This window comes from Carcharhinus amblyrhynchos, chromosome 1, assembly GCF_965287045.1.
Source record: "Carcharhinus amblyrhynchos chromosome 1, sCarAmb.v2.hapA, whole genome shotgun sequence".
Classification (NCBI taxonomy): domain Eukaryota; kingdom Metazoa; phylum Chordata; class Chondrichthyes; order Carcharhiniformes; family Carcharhinidae; genus Carcharhinus; species Carcharhinus amblyrhynchos.
In genome coordinates, this window is record NC_137324.1 from 103007205 (window position 1) to 103024657 (window position 17453).

Here is a 17453-nt window from a genome sequence, read left to right on the forward strand (position 1 = left end):
TAATGGTTTTTGGCTGTAAAACCAAAGGGGCAATTACCAAAGCCCCACTTTTTCGAAGAAGTCTCCTTATAAAGCTATTTCCAGAATCCTGTTTCGGTTAGGGTAAGCCTTATAAAGCTATTTACAGAATCCTATTTAGGTAAGTTATTCCACACCTATTTTCTCTTGGTGTTTTTGTTTTGTTTAGAATAGTGTAGATATTTCTCAATTTCTTACTTTAAAATATGGGGCAGCATGATGGCACAGTGGTTAACACAGCTGCCTCACAGCGCCAGGGACCTGGGTTCAATTCCTGGCTTGGGTCACTGTCTATGTGGAGTTTGCACATTCCCCCCATGCTTGTGTGAGTTTCCTCCCACAGTCCAAAAGATGTGCTGGTTAGATGAATTGACCCGAACAGGCGCCAGAGTGCAGCGACTAGGGGAATTTCACAGTAATTTCATTGCAGTGTTAATTGTAAGCCTTATCTGTGACTAAGAAATAAACTTTTTTTATCAAATAAATTGGTCAATGCAGTGTCTTATTGTTGATTTTGAATATATTGAAACATTCTTGAATGTAGTGATGCCTCATTTATCAAATAGGTTGAGTATTGGTTTACCTGTGTTAGGAACTGAGTAACTTGCAAGTGACTGTTGATCATCAAGTAATCTGAAAAATGTATTTGTTCTGGTCATGCCTTAGTACTAATAGATGTGTTTAATGTGTAAAAATAGTGTTTTTATGTAATGCTTTCAAACTGGCTGTTGATTTTGATAATGCTTCTGAGAAGCATCTTGGGATATTTTACTGCATTACTAAAGCAGTAATGCAAGTTGTTGATGAAAATATGGCAAGTGCACACCCCTAAAATGTTAAATATTCAAATAAGTTCACTCGATGTGATCTGACCAGAACACACTGCAGTTTCAATGTGATTTCCTTTTGACTTGTACTGTTCTAGCTATGTAGATCACTGTTCCATTGGATTTATTAGACTGCAATGGTTGGACATGTTGAGCAAAATGGTTATTAAAACTCCCAAAGTCTCTCTCAGCTTCTTCCTTAATCCAACTCCTTCCATTCCCTGTGCAGTGCTTTGCACTTGTCAACATTAGGTTTATTCGGTCATTCTTTTACATATAAAATCTAACTTCTGTGTATTTTCTTAGCTGCCTCCAGTTTGGTTTTTGAATCTGGGGCACCTATATAAATTGGATTATAGTGGTGGTCTGAATGCTGAATTCTGGGCAACCCCATTTCATGGATCACTCCACCTCATCATCCTACCCCCTCACTCATTTACCTACTCCCTTACCTGCCACCCACTTGCCACCCTACTCCCTCACCTACTTGCCATGTTGCCCTCTTATCCAGGTCACCTGCCCTCTCTCCCACCCACCTGCCACCCTATCCACTCAGTCACTTAACCTTGCATACTGTTTTAACGTGCATCATTTTTGTTATACTGTCTGATTTAAATATTCTGTTTGTCAATAGAATGTATTGAATGAAAGTATTGGAATACTACAAAACGTGGCAGCAAAATTAAAGGTAAATCAATTAATGTTTGTTTGAATGCATGCTTTCATTGTTGAAAATCCAGATATTTACTTTGAAATTACATATTCTTAATGTCTTTTTCTCCATATTTTGTGCCTTGTCCTGGATTGGACAATCCTTGAGATCTGCTTTTCAGCTCCATCCATGTTACTATTGACTGACCACATGGAACATCAAGCTAGCATCAACATCTCTCCTGTGGAGGTTGTTCAACTTCCAGTTGATTGTTTACAATTTGCTCTGATGAGCAAACTTCACTTGCCACCATATCAAAATGTCATGATACAGTTCAGGAATATCATAGTACAGATAATCAAATCTACCTTTTCCATTACTAAAGTGCAACTTGTTGATATTTCATACTATTGTATAGTCAAAATTAGCTTGCTATCAATAAAAATACTCATGCATTTGAAATGCTGGGCAATATAACTGCTGAAATTGAGCTATTTTATTCAGTGAAATGATTGGGTTGTCTCACCATTACCATTGGAAGAATTTTACATTTTTGAAGCTAATTGCAGTTGGGGGTAGGTTACATGGCATGTTTCCTGCTGATCAGAATAGTGGGAAATCTTGCCCCATTTTGCACTTGATAGCATTAATTATGCATAAGTATGTCTCCAAATCACGTGGTGGGTTGGGCGCTTGTTCATCGATACCGCAGTTACCTAATGGGATCAAAAGTCCAGAAGCCATATTTAAATGCCACCCAAGCGCACATATGTCACTCTCTCTCTGGCTCAGACTTTTCCAAGAGACTCATAGTTGCCATACAGAAGAAGAAGGCGGCACCCTGCTTCTGCCATGATCCCCTCCAGGCCTTGATAAGGGCAGTGTGGCAGCATTTAGTTGCCCTTTACCCCAGGGAATGGCTCCAAGAAGCACACCAGCCTCACCAACCTTCAAGACCACAGCATTGAGCCCAGGCTCCATTGTTTTGTTCTCTTTGTGAAATGATAGAGCAACTATATTAATGAGTAAAGGGTAAAATCAGTGAAGCTAGCAATCGTGAACCAAAAGCCATTGTAATGGTCTCAAGCAGCTTCTGTCCCACTAATCTTATTATTGATGCAGCCTTGTATCTGAGGCGCAATCAGCCATGTCAAGGTGACCAAAAGATCGTCCCTGAAACTTTACATCTTAATCCAACAGAGGTAGGAGAGAGTGAAGGACGTGTGCCACATGACTTAACTCATGATTAATGACTAGTTATCCTCTGGCCTATTATGTATTTGCAATTATGGCAATCATATGAAACCTTTCAAAGCTGGAAATCCATATATGCAGAAATTTTGTCAGCTGCCAGCATTCCCAAGTTTTACATTCCTGTGTATTACTGTGGAAATGGAATGACTGTTATTTCATTAACTATCTGTCCCTATTACTACACAGCAAAAGGCATGAAATTTAATAGCAACCTCTCGGAGATTTTCCTTCTTTCTTTCAACTCTGACAAAATTTCAATCTTTTGGCTGCAAGAGGTTTGAAGACACTTCCAGAAAGGGCCCCGAGTTCAGCAGTGTGCTCTTTCCACGTTGTCTCTGACCCCTCCCATACTGATTTGCTTCTAGTTTCGCTTTTAAAGTGCACTATTGCTACATGTGTGCAAAATGGTAATGCTAAACTATTATTTTGAAATCAGCCCACCCCCACAATCCTACACTGCTCTTTCCCCACCCCCGGTCAACATTCCTATACTACTACTCCCCAGTCCCTGAACCCATCACTGTCGACATGCCCATATGGACCTCTTTCCTCCCCATCTTAAGGCAACAGGACATTTAAAATGTCATACAGTCATGTTGACTCTATATGGTTGTATAGAATCAACATGAAAAGGAAATCCTGTTTGACAAATTTATTAGTTTTCTGAGGATGTAACAGAGAATTCAGTGTTTGAATTTCCAAAAGGCATTCAGTAAGATGCCACGTAAAAGGTTGCTGCATAATGCAAGAGCTCATCATAATGGGGGTCATGTATGACTAACAGGAAACAGGGAATTAGGATAAATGGGTAATTTTCAAACTGTAACTAATGGGGTGCCCCATGATCAGTGCTCTAGCATTAACTATTTATAATCCATATTAATGAGTTGGATGAAAAGGCCAAATTTGCTGGTGATTATGAAGGTATGTTGGGAATCCAATTATAAGGAGGATACAAGAATGTCATCTCTCAATATGTTAGGAACATTGAATATTTTAAAACTGGATACAGAAACTCTTAAAATGGCTGGGTAGGTGCAAAAATCGACAGCCCACCCACAATTTTTAAAGAAATAATTCAGGGTCAATTTAGCTTGTTAAGCCAGTTGACCCCTATAATACACCATCCATGCCATAAAATAGTTGGCATGAACAGGATTGGGCAGGTCATTTTTCGAAAATGTTTCCTACGAATAGGAGAAGGAAGGGAGGAATCACAGCATCCGGGGTATATAATGTGGGAAACTGATGTCATCCACTTTGGTAGGAAGAGTGGAAAAGCAAAATATTATTTAAATGGAGAAAGACTGGAGAATAATGCAATGCAAAGAAATCTGGGTGCCTTTGTGGATGAAATGAAAAAGTTAGAATGCAGGTCCAGCAAGTAATTAGGAACATAATGAAAAGTCAGTATTTACTGTGGGAAGATTGGAGTATGAAAGTAGAGAAGCTTTGAAACTGAACAGAGTCTTGATGAGTGAATATCTAGAGGACCGCATGCAGTATTTCAATTCTCTTTTTACACCTAGTTGTGTCTTCAGAGCTAGTAATTTCCAGAGCAGGTTGCTGAACTGTCACCAGGTGCTTCTCTTTTTATTAATTCATTTGACTTTGGTGTCGCTGGATGGCCAGCATTTATTGCCCATCCTTAGCTGTCCTAGAGAAGGTGGTGGTAGTGAACTGCCTTCTTAAAACGCTGCAATTCACATGCTGTGGATTGACATTTAACACCATTAGTAAAGGAATTCCAGGATTTTGACCCAGCAACTGCGAACAGCGATATATTTCCAAGTCAGGATGGTGAGTGGCTTGGAGAAGAACTTGCATGTGGTGATGTTCCCATGTACCTGCTGCCCTTGTCCTTCCAAATATTGCTGCAGTGCATCTTTTGGATAATACTCGCTGTTGCTACTGAGTATTGGTGGTGGAAGGAGTGGATGTGGTGCCAATCAAGTGGTCTGCTTTCTCCTGGATGGTATCAACCTTCTTGAGTGTAGTTGGAGCTGCACCCATCCAGGCATGTGTGGAGTATTCCATCACACTCCTGACTTGTGCCTTTTAGATGTTGGGTAGGCTTTGGAGAGTCAGAAGGTGGATTACTTGCTACTACTCCTATCCTCTGACCAGCTCTTGTAGCCACTGTAATTGTGGTGAGTCCAGTTGAGTTTTTGGTCAATGGTAACTCCAAGGATGTTGGCAGTGGGGGATTTGGAATGGTGGTTAGAGTGTCTGTTATTAGTGATAATCATTGCCTGCCATTTGTGCGTGCGAACGTTACTTGCAACTCATCAGCCCACGCTTGGATATTGTTATATTTGAGCATGGACTGCTTCGGTGTTTGAAGAGCTGCAAATAGTGCTGAACATTGTGCAGTCATCGCTGAACATCCCCACTTTTGACCTTATAGCTTGAGGGGTAGCATTTCACATCAAACATAGCTAACCAGGAATTTTACCTGCTCTTACCACTAGCCTTTGGTGTGTTTGGAAAGATTTTCAGGTTGTCACACTCAACCTGTTTGACCACATTTTGAATGCACCTTCCTTGGTTAACAAGCCCTGAGATGGGACTCAAACCTGGAGCTTCTGGCTCAGTGGCAGGGACACTACTTACTGTGCCATAAGACCTCCATGCATATAGCTTTTGTCTCCTTATTTAGGAAGGGGTGTACTTGCACTTGAGGTGGTTTATAGAAGGTTCACTAAGCTGACTCACGGGATGAAGCTTTTAAGAGGAAAGACTGAACAAATTTGATTCATCCTCACTTTTGAAAAGATAATTTTGAACCAAAAGATTTCTCTTACGAGGATGTAAAGTGTGTCCTTTCATAATAAAGAGTTGCCCATTTAAGGCCAGCACGAGAAGAAATTTCTTCTCCGAGTTCTGCGTCAGAGAGCTCTGGAGACCAGATCATTGAATATTTTGAAGACTGTGATAAATTCTTGATCTATCGAGTAGTTAAGAATTATGTGAACAGGTGGGAAAATTGTGTTGAAGCTGAGCTGAGATCAGATCAAGCATGATATTGAATGGCATAGCAGATGCAAGGGACTGTGTTGCCTCTCCCACTTCTATTTTTTATGTTCTTGTATTCATTCCTGTTTTTTGAATGGTGATAGAAAAGCAAGTGGGCATGTTAACTGCTGTCACCTTTCCTGGAAAATGGCTTGTGGTTCAGTCAAACTATCATCAATCTTTTAAACATGTAATTCTTTGCAAAATAATGAGATCAAAACCAGAGACCGTAAAGGTAAGTCAGTAATAAATGTTGCATGGTAGGAAATTCAGGAGAAACTACTTTAACCAGGAAGTGATTCAAATGTGGAGCTTGCTATCACGAGCAGTAGATCAGGCTATTAGTATGGATATATTTAAGGGGAAACTAGATAAAAGCATGAAAAATGGAATAGAATGTTATGCCAATAGTTAAATGAAGAGAGAGGAGAGGAGACTTGGGTGCAGTATAAATGCCGGCATAAATCTGTTTGGCCTTTTTCAATGCAGTACATTTTATGTAATTCTATGTAACTTCCTCACAGATAAAAGCGGGACATGTAATTGATGCTGTTGAAGCTGCTCAAGATCTAATCAACAACAATGGTAGCAACATTGTAAAACAGGTAATGCCATTTACCAAAATATACTACCTTTTGTGTGTGTGTGAAATGTGCTCCATGCCATGCAAATATACTTCTTGCTCCATCGATTCACATGCTTAATTTCCTATTATATAAAAAAAGCAGTGATTGCAATTCAAAAGTACTTCATTGGCTGTAAATTGTTTTGGGAAGTCCCAAGGTCATAAAATTTGCATATATTTCCATTTCACATTAGTAATGACATTTTATAAAAATGCATTTCTCTTCTAGGAAATACAGGATTACAGCAAAACTCTAATAGCGTACATCACTGATTATTTAGAATGGATCATGGATGCTGTGAGTATTGCTGTGCCTCTAGTAAATTTATGAAAGTTTTATCTTTTGAAAATGTTTTTGCCAGATTTATTTTGATAGCTTCCTGTTAGTTAGTTAGTTAGTTGATCAGTGAGATTTTAACACTATTGAATTACATGAGCTAACTTAATATTTCACAATATTGACTTTGCTTCTTTTCCCTTTTTTTGCCTTCATCATCTCATGTTTCTGTTACTTCATTGATATCTCTTCTTCTTTTATTGTTTATCTATTCCATTTTGTTTTCATTGCCGTTTTCATTATAGATTATACTTCCATACGTTTTGATTAAACCTCTTTGGGGAACATTTTAAGCAAGTTTCCTGAGATCCTGATACCCGTAAACCCTGGTGGTGGCCCAGAGGCTGAGGAAGGAGTAGTAAAGGATGCGTTGGACTGGGGAGCAGAACCATGAATTCAAGGAAACCCTGCTCTTGGCATGTATATTGAAAAGAGTTCTACTTAGTTACCCCAGTGCCATTGGTGAAGGATGGCTTCTGTTGGGTGACCTAAATAGAGCAGGCCTGGCTTCTGCTGGGGGATCCTGAATGGAAATGCCCAAGTTCTGCTTTGCTCATTAGATTCAGATTTCCATCAGGGCCTGAAACAGATACAAGTGCATTCAATTACATAGTCCTGTCTCCAGCAGTCACTGGGGATATCTGGAAAAAAAAAGGCCCAACCTAAAGGCCCAAATTTATTCTTCATTAAGCCCATCTTACATTGGGAAATGAGCACGAATTCTTCACCATTCCACTCAGCCTTGATCCACCCTACCTTGCATAGATTTAATTCCTCCCCCACCTACCTCCAAAGTTTAGGTCTCCTGACACTGTTCTACATTGGTGACTGAGTTACTTGTATTCTTTTCTGAACTCCTTCCTTGGGCAGAATCTTGTGCTGCTCTCAGAAGCAAGGTGGGTGAGGGAACTTAATGGAAGACCAAAGGTCCACTCCCCAACATCAGAATTAATTTTGCAATATGGTCAGGCAAGTTTGAAGGTGTCAAAAGTGCATTTGTATGCACCTGTATATCATTTATCTCTTTATTGGTGAGCGAGCAATATGCTTTATGACTGCTGATCTATGACTGCATATAAGCAGCGTGCAGCAGGTGAGGTAGTCAACTTGCTGGAGTTAGTGAGTAGCCACCTTTTTTTTTCAAAATTAGGGAGCATTGTTCAGCAAAGCAATGATCAGGTTGTGACAGTCTAAGGGGCACTCCCTGACAGCCAGGGAGGGAAAGTGAGATCTGAGGGATATCGGAAGGTGGGAAGGGCCTTGCATGTTGGGTGTGGGGGGTCCTGTGACTGGGTGGTGACTTATGGGCAGGGATGGAGAGAGAACGATTATCCCAAATGGCTGACTCTGATGGAGTCCTGGGGGTTTAACTGAGGGCATTTGGCAGCAGAGGGAAAAGGCACAGTGAGAGGAAGTAGTGAAATATAGTAGGCTGGCAGGTCCATTGGGATCACGATCAGATAACAGATTGTCTGAGGGGGGAGGCAGGAGGGGAAGGGCACTGAAATGGACAAAACAGGTGATGCAGATAATAGAAATGGTCAGAGGCACGTTGAGCATGGGGGCAGTAATGGATGTAGGTTCAGAGGAGAGAGAAGGCATGTGATGGTGGAAATGCAAGGGTAACAGGAGGGAGGTTCAACAGTAATGAGATAAGAATGGTTAAATTGGGTAGGTAAAGGATCTTGGGAAGATTGGGGGACGTTAGTGGGTGACAGGGTGAGGGTGTAAGGTGATGGAGCCTGTCTGGAATGTTGAGCACACCACTTTCTCCAGGGTGTTCTTCACATCACAGTTGCTCGTGCATGTGAATCCTCAGTGGAAAGTTGCTCCTTTTGGATGACGAAATTAAAAGTGAATGCTTTTGACTGACCTGATTAATCATTGTCAACTGAATGAGAATCATTCTTGGGTATGTTCTTCTGTCTATGGTGAAGTCTACCTGGCAGCACAATTACTCCCTGGGAGGGAGGCAGGGTTCAGCTCCCTGGAGCCAGGGAATTGGGGTGCCAGCAATGTATCAGTTTAGAACCTCAAGTGTCCTAGATAAATGGTCATGGGCTGGATGGTGCATCTATGATGGGCATAGCAAGTTCTCTCGAGGGTGATGGAGATGCACAGACAAGGCTTTTGTCACCTGAGTCAATGCTTCATTCTCCATGCACATAAATATAACAACAAGAGGCAAACTCATCTGTGAATCCATGGTAGGCAAAGGTCAGAGGTCAATTGGTGCCAGCTACAGGGCTTTTTCCTGAGTTACTATCTTTAGATCTTCAAATTTGATCCATTTCTTTTATTACTTTGTAAGGTCTCTTGGGAATTTATATTGTTATAAAGGTTCCCTGTTAGCAGAAGTTGTCATTTTGTGCATCCATCTCTGCCTCTACGTATCATCACTTGTGACACTTAAGTACAGAAAGCAGGCATGAGGTATCTTTAACATTTATTCTCAGGTTGGGGGCCTTGTTGTCAAGGCTGACATTTACTATCCATCCCTAGCTTCCCTTGAAGCTGGGTGATGGGGGGGTGACTTCTTGAACTGCTGCATTCTGTGGTGAAGGTATTCTCACATGTTATTCGGTACATAGTTCCAAGATTTAACCCGGTAACAATGAAGGAATGTATCCAAGCCAAAATGGTGTATGACTTTTCCTCTCCATCCCTTCTCTTCTACAACCAGTCACTGATGAGGTACATTAGTAACTTGGCAACTTCCTGTATTATGTCTTTTCATTTACATGAAGAGGATCAAATTAATTAACATTAAACAGCTATCGATATTTTTTCACAAAATATTTTGTTTAATTTTGCAGATGAACAATGAGGTTGCAGTCTGTAAGCCGATTGCTAATGCTGTGGATACAGCTGATATGATGCTGTGCGGTTTTTTAGTGGATTCCCTGGTAAAATATTTTCATCAATCGTGTGATGCATGCTGCTTTTTTGAGTAATATTTGAACATGTTGGTTACCTAGGAATGATTGGTGACTATGTTATCTTTATTCATTGCTTTTTTTAGAATGGTTTCTGGTTTGGCCTTGGCTGCTGTACAGTTTTTTTAATACCTAGTATTATAATTGCTGTAAAATTATCCAAATTCTATCGGCGGATGGATACAGAGGATGTGTATGATGAGTGAGTAGACTTTAAAACAAAGTTTCTAATAATTTCCTAATCTTCCTATAGTTTTTCTGTTTTTGAAACACAAGGAATTATTCATTCCTATTTATAATTGGGATTTTTTTCTGAAAATACTTTCTATATTTGTAACATTTAAAAAAAAAATCAGTTTTACAGATAATTCTTAATTTCAATCTGGAGCTAAATGAATGAACGTCAGTGCTAGTCAATGTCCACAAAGTGCACCTGTCCCTTGCAAGAAACAAAATCCTTTCTCCGACTTCCAATCTGTTGTGAAATGCACTGTAGGAACAAAATTTGAACAGCTGCTTTCCTTTGATCTTGATGGTTCCTTGTGTTGGTTTCAAAAATTGGATTACAAATGCTAAACATAATTATCCAGAGACAGCTGATAGATGAGTTTCTCTCATAATTTTGTATTTTTTATGGACTGAAATTCTTACCTTGTGTTAGGCAAAAATAGAAGTCTTGCTAGGTGTAGTATTCACCCACTTCATAACCTTGTGTTTCTCCCAAGATTTCAAATGTGCTATCTCTTTGTAAATAGAGTATTCAGCTAAATTGAACCATTGATTTACTAAGTGTTAGCCTCTGAATTCTATATATTCCTTTTTTCCTCTACAGTTCCTCTGTCTCAGGGACTTGGCATTTTACTTTGTGATAACCATTGATACCTTTTCCACTTTCTTTCAGTTCTGTATTTTTTTTTAGACGTTCATTGCTGCTTTCAATTAGGGGACTAATACATTTGCAGTTGGAAAAGTGCTGTCACATCTGTGTGTGTTAAATTTTTATTTCTACACTGCCTTTTGTTCTGTAATGAACGTTACATTAAATGTTACGTTGAAGATATGCCGGCAATAGTTGAGTGCCGTATAAAATTTACACATTGATATTGTCCTCAGCAAAACACAAGTGCTGCTTTAATATTTTCTGTGCATTTTAACAATATTCCCATTTCTTGTATTTCTGTAGTGTTCAGAATATTCCCATGAAAACGTAAGAAACTTTTTCATACTGAATCACCTTGGGGGTTAAGCTTGTAAGTCTGACAAGGTTAATAGGTCGTAAACCAAGTTATACTCGTAATGTGATATTGAAACCTGGGCAAAAATACAATCGTGTATTTAAACAGAATAATTTGAATGACACTTAAATGTGTAACACTTACCAAACACAATCTTTGGGTTAAAGGAAATCGAACAAAATATTGTGACATGCACTTTAATCACTTGCATAACTGCTTTGAATTATTTGCTTACAAAATAAATTAAGCTGCATATAACCCTAACTGTGTTTTTAATGATAAAATAGCACTCTGCATGTTTTGATGCAGTGGATTCAATGTATTTTTAGATACCTTTTTGTATTGGATAGCGTTGCAAATCCAGACTTAGAAAATGAATAGTTTTTTTGTTTTCAGATGAGTGTGAAATAACTATTTCACTTTTCATTTTGCTTCATTCATTTTTTTAAATGTACATCAAAAACCCAGAACTTTTTCATTCCTATGCATATAGTATAAACTTTTTGTTGCAGCTTGGAAATTGGTAGTAATGGTTATCATAATGAGCTTTCACATGATATTCAAAGTCCAGTGTTAATAAGGTAAATTACCTTAGAATGCATATTTGCATGGCAGATTTGTCTATAATTGCTGAAAGTGTCTTTTGCACAAGCTAACCGCTGAAAAGCTACTAACTTTTGCATGTTTCTTTAAAACTAACCAGCATGAGTATGATGTGCGTACATTCATAATGGTGGTAAACTATTCACTCAATTTACTGTGCTCCACAACAAATGGAAATGTTTAATTTTACTAAGATCTGGCATGAATGCAACAACTTTAGATTGTGCAGAATTTCAATCTTACAGTCTAAAAATGCACCTCAAAAAAAAATTGAACCACTCCTTTGGGTTAAGTTCTATGCTTGTACTTTATATAGGAGATTGGCTAATTTTAGTATATCTATGGGAGGAGTGGTATAAATTTAAAAACTGACATAGATTTGTTAATTTGTGTTCTACAATCAGTAAGTGATACAAATATATGGTAGTTTCTAGAATATGTTTTCAAGGTACACTCAAAATTGTGAACTTTACTGGCTTCAAACCAATACATGTGGCTTGTGGAAATGATTTGTGTTTGCAGATTGCTGCAAGTAGGTTGAGTAATTGTTTTGATGCATCAGCTTTTTCACTATTACATGCTGGATAACAGGGATCTTGGGTAAATCAAGATTGATTAAAGCTGGAAATACAATCTGTAAATTGTAAGGGTATAGTATACTATATTTCAGAATGCCATTGAAGGTTAGTAAAAGAGCCAACACATTATAAGCATGTATTTACAAAGTTCCACATTAGAAGTATACATCTTCCAACCCCAACAACCACAGCTTGAGCCTGTGTCTAATTACAGGGATACAAATGAATCCCCCATTAATGCCTACCAACATTACATACAATTAAACACAATTAATGTAAAATTTGAAAAAGTAACTCTCTCTTTAAATTAGAATTTATATGTACAAGCAAACTTTTAAAACAAATTGCAACAAAAGCATCCATGTTCTGTGTATAGTTTTATATCATGAAACACTTTTCCATGAGATGTTTGACAATTTCTTTGTACAGGCACTTATTTTTGTAAAACAAAAAGACATTTGATTTGCATCCATCCATTTAATCTTAGCAATTTTCTTTCTCTCCCAAATTTGTTTCAAGTCATCAAGGCCAATCCGTAAGCTTTTTTTCACATACATTTTATAGCCTAAACATTATACCATAATGAATATCTACTTAACATTCAGTGGCTGTATTATCGTCAACACATCCATTTGATAGAATCTCACTTAATTTTGTTGACAAATTAAATCTTATATCTATTGCCTCCACAAAAGCCAGTATATCAGCAGCCAAAGTACTTTAACAAACCTTTTTATTTTCTTTGCTTCTCAAGCCAAAGAACATTTTCATCCTTAGGAAATATTATGAAATCAACTGCACTAGAATACCCATCAGGAAGATTAGCATGTGTTTTTTTTTGCTCACCTAATAATGGGAACTTAAGTGTGTAATTCTCCAGATTTAATTTTTGTAATTTTATTTGACCTTTAAAACATTTCGTTGTAGTACTCGACTCTGGCACATCAAAACTAATATTTGGTTTGGCTGACTGCCCACCAGTTCAATTGACTGACCAAGCTTTGCAATTGCTCTGTCTCTATAAATGTAACAGAATCCTTCTGAGGTAACCTCCTATGATTTAAAGAATCATCCTCTGAATAGCTTTATTGATTTAAAAGTTATGCCAAACCTGCTCTGCTTAATATCTAACTCAATATATTTAAAAGCCTCACAAGCTTTTTCCCCAATCTTAAATTCTATTCCAATCTTATCAATAATTCATTTCTTAAATTTCATAGTATCACCCAATTTAAAAAAAACATCGACATGCATCTTCGAGATAGCTGAAAATTTTTGTTTATTATATCAGTAAGTTCAACATTATTTTCATCAAAACAGATTTCACTGAAAAATACCACATTCTGGCTGTAGTTGCATTTGTTTAATTTCCACAGCTTTCTTTCTATATGTGCTGCCTCTTTGAGTAGATTCAAAAACATTTCTCTCTGAAAGAATCAAGGGTCATTGGCGTGTTGCCAGGACACAAGTTGGCATTGAGTCACCATGGAGTCTTTGAAGGGCCCTGAGGTGGTGGAGGGAAATATGAGTTGGCATGGCCAGTACGAGGACCATGGGGCTGGATAGTGAGAATATGAATGATCAGTTCACAGGACAGAACTACCACATCCAAAGGTCAGTTGCCCAGATTTTGTACTCTATTGGCACTTTTGCATGGAGTCCAGTGAATGGAGGGATGCAACAACCATGGAACAAACAGGAAATCTACTGAAGTTTAACTGCTAGCTGAATGTTCAGGATGGTAGCCGAGAAGCGAGGTCCATGTACTGGCAGCTTTTATATCAGTTGATCCACGCTGAGTATATGGCAAGGAGAGAAAGAGTTTCAAGATTATTTTTCCACCTATAGGAGAACAACTCTAACATCTGTAATATCCAGTCAGTCTTCAAAAGAGTGACTTAATTCTTTTAAACTTCACTTAAAAGTCCCATCGGCCAGGTCTTTTTCAATACAAATCCACCTATGTGACAAGGTTGATTGACCCCTTATCTATTGCCTCAGAATAAACTTAAAACTCTACTCAACTATCTAATTCACATAGCTTCTCATTGCCAATAAACTTGAGGATAAATCAGTCACCAAATTTCACAATCATGAGGATTTGTGATTTTAGCTCTTTGAGACTACTGTGTATATTTTAGTTCCTTGTTTAATCCATTCAAGCTATAACCTTAGCTTGCGATTATGTTTATTTGTGCTACTACTGCAAGATCTCCCTTTTGAACTATCGGAGAATCTTTCTCTGGTATGTGATCATTTTCTGTCACAAGAATCACTTTTGGACCGCTATCAGTTTTTACATTGTGCTTTCCTATTCCCCATTCTTATACCCCGTCTTGTCAGTCCATGGACCTCGCTTCTTGGCTACCATCCTGAACATTCAGCCAGCAGTTAAACTTCAGTAGATTTCCTGTTTGTTCCATGAATGTTGTATCCCTTCGTTTGCTGGACCCCATGCAGAAATGCCAACGGAGTACAAAATCTGGGCAAATGACCTTTGGATAATTCCACCCTGTGAACTGATTATTCGCATTCCCACTACCCAACCCCATGGTTCCTCATATTGCCAATAAGGTATCAAGTCTGGGCAATTGACCTTTGGATATGGTAGTTCTGTCCTGTGAACTGATCATTCATATTCCCACTATCCAGCCCCATGGTCCCTTGTACTGTCCATGCCGACTTATATTTCCCCCCCACCCCCTCAGGGCCCTTCATAGTCTCCATGATGACTCAATACCAACTTATGTGCCCTACCAACACGCCAATGACCCTTCATTCTTTCTATGCCACCTCTATAGCTGGTCATACCCAGTATCTACCATGGAGAGACCTTAGGAGCCATGTGAAGATTTAAAAAAAACTTCCAACAATCTAATACAGTTCTCACCCCTATACAGTTAATAGCAAAATAAATTTCTCTCTCAAAACCTGTTCAGAGCTTTTACATCTCTTGAAGTCTTTAATTTCTTACTAAATAAACTTTTATTCACAGCACAGATACCGCCAATCAAGCTATGAACTCAAATCCCTGATATAATTATAGCTTTTGAAACTCAATCAAGCATTCGTAATGCTGCAACAATAGCACAGTTGGGAAAATGTCAACGTAGAGCTCTATTAAAACAGCATGACCATATGCTACTGCTTTTTTTTAACCTATGCCTGTCAATCATTGCAGTCCAGCAGAGGGTATTTTTAACTCAGTAACAACTGCAACCTATTTATTTTAATTGTAAAGAGTGGGAAATTCAAAAAAAATCTTTAGATCGTGACAGCTGCGCAAACTCTATCCAACCTTCAAGACCGTTTAACATCTGCACCATCAATTCATTGCTCCCAATCTATGGATAAGGCCTTGGAACATCCAAAATAGGGTATGTTTGAACACTGCACTGAGTTCAAATAGCCCTGTTGAGTTTGGGTTTCTCTCCTGTGTGAGCTTTCCTTGACTGACAAAAATTGTATCTGTTGGAAATGAAGGCAGCACTTCATTTGGGTTCCATCCATCATTTTTGAAAGTTTGCTGATCCCTCTTGCTTCTACAAAATTGCTGTCCTAAATGTGATACCAGGTCTACAAAATGTAAAATGAAAATATTTCTGTCTTCAACCTACATCTTTAGATGCATTGTAACAACCTCATTAAAGTCAGGTGCAAATAATGCTCAAGGTGGAACATGGTGGCATCCTGTAATAATTTTGCAAATTTCTGGGCGGCTTGATAGCACAGTGGTTAGCACTGCTGTTTCACACTCCAAGGACCTGGGTTTGATTCCCGGCTTGGGCCATTGTCTGTGTGGAGTTTGCACATTCTCCTCATGTCTGTGTGGGTTTCCTCCAGGTGCTCTGGTTTCCTTCTACAGTCCGAAGATGTGCAGGTTAGGTTGATTGGCCATGCTAAAATTGCCCTTAGTGTCCTGAGATGCGTGGATTAGTGGATAAATAAGTAGCGATATGGGGGTAGGGCCTGGGTGGGATTGTGGTCGGTGCAGACTCGATGGCTTCTTTCTGTTCTCTGATTTCTATAACTTCCTATTTCTTGCTAGTCTCTTCTAGTAGCCTCACATCTTCAACCACACATATCATTTAGCAGGATTTTTAATCTTTCTCAAGTAGGGTGAGAATATTGTTTATGTAATTTTAAGACAATTTGCCTTTTTTCTATCTGATTTTTATTATCTGATACTATTAGTATTTATATAATACATTGGTGAGAAGCATCAAGTTTTGTTAAAAGGCTATAATAATGTCCTGACTGGCTAACTCCAGATCCACTGACTTTCCAAATACTTATGCTCCATATGAAGTTTCATTTATGCTTTTTTCATAAGTTTATTCAACCACATAGGTATCTCACCAGAGACTACATCAGTTCTTACAAAATGGCTTACTTGAGTTATTCTACATGGAATTACAACTCTTCTTTAGTAACCTCCAGGAATAGAGGAATACAAACGGATGGTCTAGTTAGGAACACGTGATCGGTGCAGGCTTGGAGGGCCAAAGGGCCTGTTCCTGTGCTGTATTGTTTTTTTGTTCTCTGTGTGGTCATCATACCAAAAGCAAGCTGTACCTTTACATTCTTCGACCTTGCATCGATCCTCATTACATAATGAATCAAGATATCATTTTAACCAACCTGTTTCAATATAGTTGAAGTACAAACATTATCTACTATTACATGATTAAAGGAATCTGTGACTCTCAGATCTTAGGACTTATAAGTCCTTGTGACCAGTGTAATTTATTTGGATCTTCATTCTCTTCTTCAGAATTCTCTTTGTGTTGGTCAGCTCACTGTATAATAAATACTTTGAGTCACACGTGAAGCACCCTGGACATTCCTTCCTTCCATTTACTGACTACTTCTGTCTTCTGGTTTTCTATCCAGATCTGTTTAAAAGTGCTTCCATCCTCATCAGTACATCTTTGATCCTTCCATTCTATTAACATCTGCATCCAATATCTGGGTCTTTTTAGGAATTAGTGATCATCAGGAACTCTAGTCTTTGTTTGACTGTGGAGTGTCCCATTTATTCCATTAAGGATCAAGGAAATTACTATTTTCCAGGATTTTTAACCAACAGAATCTCCCTCTCCCAAAACTGAACCTGTAAATTGTCCATTTAATACAATCCAGAATTTAAATACATACTAATACTGAACATCCAAATTGTGCTTTGTCAGTCTTATATACAGTCCATTGAAGCTCATGTATTTTTCTATGGGATGACTACCTATTTTCTGAAACCTATCATAGGTATTTAACAGGTAATCCTTTTTGTAGATTTAATTCTTCTTGTAGGTTTAATACTGGTAATAGAAGATTCAAACCTCCTTTACTATACAACTGGCCAACACTTTGCTTCTG

General features: G+C 38.4%; 1 protein-coding gene across 8 annotated transcripts in view; it reads left to right on the plus strand.

Moving 5' to 3' along the window:
• LOC145343552 (prominin-1-A-like) overlaps positions 1-17453 on the plus strand; it is a 214943-nt gene that overhangs the window by 171184 nt on the left and 26306 nt on the right. For 2 of the 8 annotated variants that reach the window (XM_080189811.1, XM_080189804.1), the window contains 7 exons: positions 1480-1533; positions 6291-6371; positions 6621-6689; positions 9545-9634; positions 9751-9866; positions 10848-10871; positions 11412-11480. In XM_080189811.1, the coding sequence (XP_080045937.1) occupies positions 1480-1533; positions 6291-6371; positions 6621-6689; positions 9545-9634; positions 9751-9866; positions 10848-10871; positions 11412-11480 (503 nt within the window). Of the gene's footprint in view, positions 1-1479; positions 1534-6290; positions 6372-6620; positions 6690-9544; positions 9635-9750; positions 9871-10847; positions 10872-11411; positions 11481-17453 lie in introns of those variants that run through there. The other 6 variants (XM_080189813.1, XM_080189817.1, XM_080189814.1 and 3 more) reach the window with 4 other exon arrangements.